The sequence below is a fragment of the Fukomys damarensis genome, unplaced genomic scaffold, assembly GCF_012274545.1.
Source record: "Fukomys damarensis isolate Sample0158 unplaced genomic scaffold, DMR_v1.0_HiC HiC_scaffold_13, whole genome shotgun sequence".
NCBI classification, from domain to species: Eukaryota; Metazoa; Chordata; class Mammalia; order Rodentia; family Bathyergidae; genus Fukomys; species Fukomys damarensis.
This window is the reverse complement of record NW_022900925.1, coordinates 33,716,718-33,720,845: the sequence shown is the minus strand read 5'-3', so window position 1 is coordinate 33,720,845 and position 4,128 is coordinate 33,716,718. Positions and strand designations below refer to the sequence as shown.

The window sequence follows — 4,128 nt, the reverse complement described above, 5'->3', positions numbered from 1 at the left end:
CGGAGGCTCCAGGCAGAAAGAGCCTCCAGCCGGGGAGCCCGGGCCGGAGTGCAGAGGTGAGCGCAGCCGGTGCAGAGGGCTCCCACAGCCGTCGGCCGCCTGGGGGAGGGTACACTGTCCATTGTCCCGGAGAGGAGCACGTCTGAGGTCTTCTGGGGCCCGGAGGGACGGTTTCCGCGTGTCCTGGGACTGGGATAAGGTCTGTCTGCTTCACTTTCTAACTAGAGTATGATTGTTACTGAACCCTCCTGCCTCAGCTTCCTGTGTGTAAGATAAATACCTTCCTCAAAAAGGTGGTGTGGGCCACTTTGGTAGCATTCCTATGCCAGATGCTTGAGGAAGAGATGATCCAGGAGGTGGAGGGGTGTCTGTGTGTCTGTGTGTCTGTGTCTGGGGGGGGTCCCCACCTTGCCTCCGGGCCCATCGGAGCCTTCGCCATCCTCAGCAGAGCTGGCGCTGTCCCGAAGCCTGGAGCGGGAGGGCCGGTGTCTCCTGCCCTTCACCAGTAGCTGGGCCCGGGCCTTGTGTAAACTGCTGTCCAGTCTGGCAGTCTCTGGCACAGCCAAGTCCAGGTCTGCAAACGGACGAAGGGGGCAGAGAGCACAGGCTGGGGACCAACCAGGGCAGCTCATGGACACAACACAGACCACCCTGTCTGGAGCTTAAAGCCTGGCCTGGGTCCTAACGTATGTGTAGGAGTCTGCAAGTGAGGGAGGAAGGAGGGAAGCAGGGCAGCACCTTCAGGGATGCTAGGAGGGGGCTCCACGAGAAGGCCCAGGGTCCAGGCTGCAGTGACCACAGTGACAGTGGCTCAGAGAGGTCAGGTCACTTGACCAAAGTGTCAGCCGGAAATAACCAGGGATCTGAGCCTGGCTGGTCTGACTCCAGCAAACGGCCCTGCTGGGGTTACTGTCTTGCTTGTCACGCTCAGGGTCAGGGCAACGAGACCCCACTGGCCAGTGGCAGTGGCAGGAAGAAGCGCCCTGGGTTTCTGAATTCTGTCCCTGCTGGGTGGGGTCTGTGGTCCTGAGCTGGGTCCTCCACGATGTCCTGGAGGAAAAGTAGGTGATTCCCGGGGATCGTGTAGAGCAGCACTTCCGGTCAGAGTCTTCACGCTTCCTGTACCCTCCTGGGGAATGGCCTCACCCTGTACTGACCCTGTCCTTGGCCCGGGGTCTCCAAACAGGAAAGATTCTTCCGGGCCTCAGGATGGTCAAGCCCGCTCTTCTCCGTCCTGGCCCATCCCTTCGTGCCCAACCTGCCTTGCTCATCCCCCTCTTGTCTGGAGATGCCCCAAAGCCACTCACGGCTTAACGATCACTTATGTCTATTTCCAGCCCTGTCCCCACCCCTGAGGGAACTTGGTCAGTTGGAGACCTCCAGACCATTCAGATTCAACCCACCAGAAGGAACCCATGGGCCTGTCAGGGTGGCACATGCTTGTAATCCCAGCACTCAGGAGGGTGAGGCAGGAGGACCGCCTTGAGTTTGAGGCCAGCCTGGGCTACATAGTGAGTTCAAGGCCAGCCTGAACTATACAGAGAGACCTCTCAAAAAACAAATCCATCAGCCAAGTGTAGTGACACATGCCTGTAATCCTGGGGAGGCTGAGGCAGGAGGATTGCGTGTGAGGCCTTAGGAAGATCCTATCTCAAAAAACAAACCAAACCCCATCATCTTGCCTTGAAGAGGTGCTTCTCTCTTCCCTGGCTCAGTGAAAGGTCCACTGTCTGCCCAGGTCACCAGAGCCAGACATCTCTGAGCTACCCTTCTCGGCCCCACCTCCAGCTGATAACGCCTGTGTCCAATTATCTGCTTGGATGCCAGTGGGCACCCTCCACTCCCATGCCCAAACTGAAGGCCTGGCCCCCACCTCCCCATCCAGGAGAACAGCAGCCCCACCTTGCAATGGCTCAGGCCAAACCCTGGGGGGTCATGCTGGATGCCACCCCTCCCGCCCTGGAGCCTGGTCCAGCCTCTATTCCCCAGAATATTTATGTGGAAGTGATTTGATATTTTCCAGTAAGTTCAGAATAATCCACAGTCATAGGTGGAAGTGGGTAGAGGAGAAAGGAGACTGCCCCCGGCTGGCATGGCCAGGACAGGGTGTCTGGTACAGGAGCGGGTGACAGAGAACCCAGAGCTCTTCTCCTGTGGCTGTGCACGTCTGAGGTTTCCCGAGATGCACTGCTGCTTCCGCGCTTGTCCACTCTGGTATTCGTGTCCGCCTGTGGGGGCGAAGAACCCACGGCCTCTCTGGCCCAGGTCAGCGTCTTCTCTTGCCTCCATGACTACATGCCTCTTGGGTGGTCTTCCTGCCTCCTCCCTTCCCCCATGCAGTCTTATTTTCAATACAGGAGCAGCAGAGTGACTCTAATGCAACGTGTTAGCTCTGTCACTCCCCTGCTTTGCACCCTCTAGTGATTCCATCCCTCGTGGAGTAAGAGCCATAGTTTTCCCAACAGCCTCTCACACTTGTTTTGTGCCCTCCTCACCTCTTCAAGCTGCTGCTTCTCTATCTCCCATGAGCCCTGGACCCCAGGGCCTTTGCACATGCACTTCTGCCTTCCTAGGAGGCTCCTGCCAGATTCCTGTGTGATTCTCCCCCAGTTCCTCAGGTCTTTGCTAAAATGAGGCCCTCTCTGACTTCCCAATTTCTAACACCTTCCAGAACGCCACTCCTGTTTTTCCTGCATCATTCATCATGCTCCAGCATGAAGTATACATATTTAAATTACTAGTTGTTTTCCACCTATTAGAATGTCAGCTCCATGTGGATAGCTTTTTCTCTGTTTTGCTCACCACCACTGACACAGGGCAGTGCCAGGCACACAGTAGGTGACAGTAAATACTGTTCAAATGGCAGAACAGATCTCTACTGATTGGCCTTCACCAAAGGTGTGGAACCTGGCCTGTCCCTTCCGTCTGGACCGCACTGTCCTGGCTCAGGCCTCTGCCAGTGGCTGCCATCCCAAGCATCAAACTCTCCCTGGCACAGAGTGCAGCTCATGCCGGGAGCTCTGGGCTGGGGGAAGGGCAGCTACTGCCAGGAGGCTGTGGCCTCGGACCCCGGCTGGACGCTCGTCCCTGAGCAGCACCTGTGCCTCACCTCAGTGTTTTCAGCCCTGGGGCTGAGCTGGAGGGTGGGGACCCTCCTTTCCCAGGGCCCTGACACAGATCTCTGGGCCCTGCCTGGAAGCAGCAGGGACTGAGGACTGCGGAACTGCAGAGTAGTCAGAGTTGCTGTGCTCTTGTGCTCCAGGTCTGCACGATCATTACGCAGCTCAAAACCTCCTGGAACCCAAGGAGCGAGGGACTCCAGGAACCCCCCGGGGCAGCCTTAATGTACTCAAGGCGACACGGCTGGCAAAGCTGGCCTGGGTTAAAGATGGGCAGCCTGGGTTGTTTGTAACCACCATGCATGCCTGTATGCTAAAATTAGGGTCTTGAAGACGCTATGTCACTTGAGACTGACCTGGAACTCACTATGTAGCCCAGGCTGGTCTTGAACTCACAGCGATCCTTCTGCCTCAGCCTCCCGAGTGTTGGGATGACAGGTGTGCGCCGCCACACCCGGCTGTCCCTTTGTTTTTGAGACAAGGGCAATTCAGACCGGCCTTGAACTCATTAGGTAGCTCAGGCCAGCCTCAAACTTGCAGTGATCCTCCTGCCTCAGCCTCCTGAGTCCTGGCATTATAGTTTACCACGATGCCTGACGGGATATCCTTTCTGAAGTAAAGATGGGAGTGACAGAGTCCAAACCTTCATTTCAGGGGTGGGAAACAAGCTCAGAGAGGAAAGATCTGGTCTGGGTGCAGAAGAAGTTAGGATAGTGGCCAGGTCTCCCTAATCCTCCTCCTGGTACTCAGGCAACCCGTGCCAGGGAGAAAGACCCTGTGCTCCCAACTCTGGGCCATGTGGGCATCTAAAGGGCACCGTAAGGTGGAGATTGCAGGGAGCACAGGGAGTAGAGGAAGAGAAGCCCAGTGAAGGCCTGGGCTGGAGCTCAAGAAACTAGGAGGCTGGGCCAGGGATTTATCTTGGTGGCACCACTGCCTGCCTCACAAGCGCAAGGTCCTGAGTTCAATCTCCAGTACCGCAAAAAAAAAAAAAAAAAAAAAAAAAAAA

General features: G+C 56.5%; 1 protein-coding gene across 1 annotated transcript in view; it reads right to left on the bottom strand.

The window, feature by feature from the left end:
- The window catches only part of Samd14 (sterile alpha motif domain containing 14), a 10,159-nt gene that overhangs the window by 4,603 nt on the left and 1,428 nt on the right, over positions 1–4,128 (bottom strand). Inside the window, exons 2-3 of the mRNA XM_010620326.1 lie at positions 408–574; positions 4–99 (exon numbers count right to left, since the gene is read on the bottom strand). Of these exons, the coding sequence (XP_010618628.1) occupies positions 4–99; positions 408–574 (263 nt within the window). The remainder of the gene's footprint in view (positions 1–3; positions 100–407; positions 575–4,128) is intronic.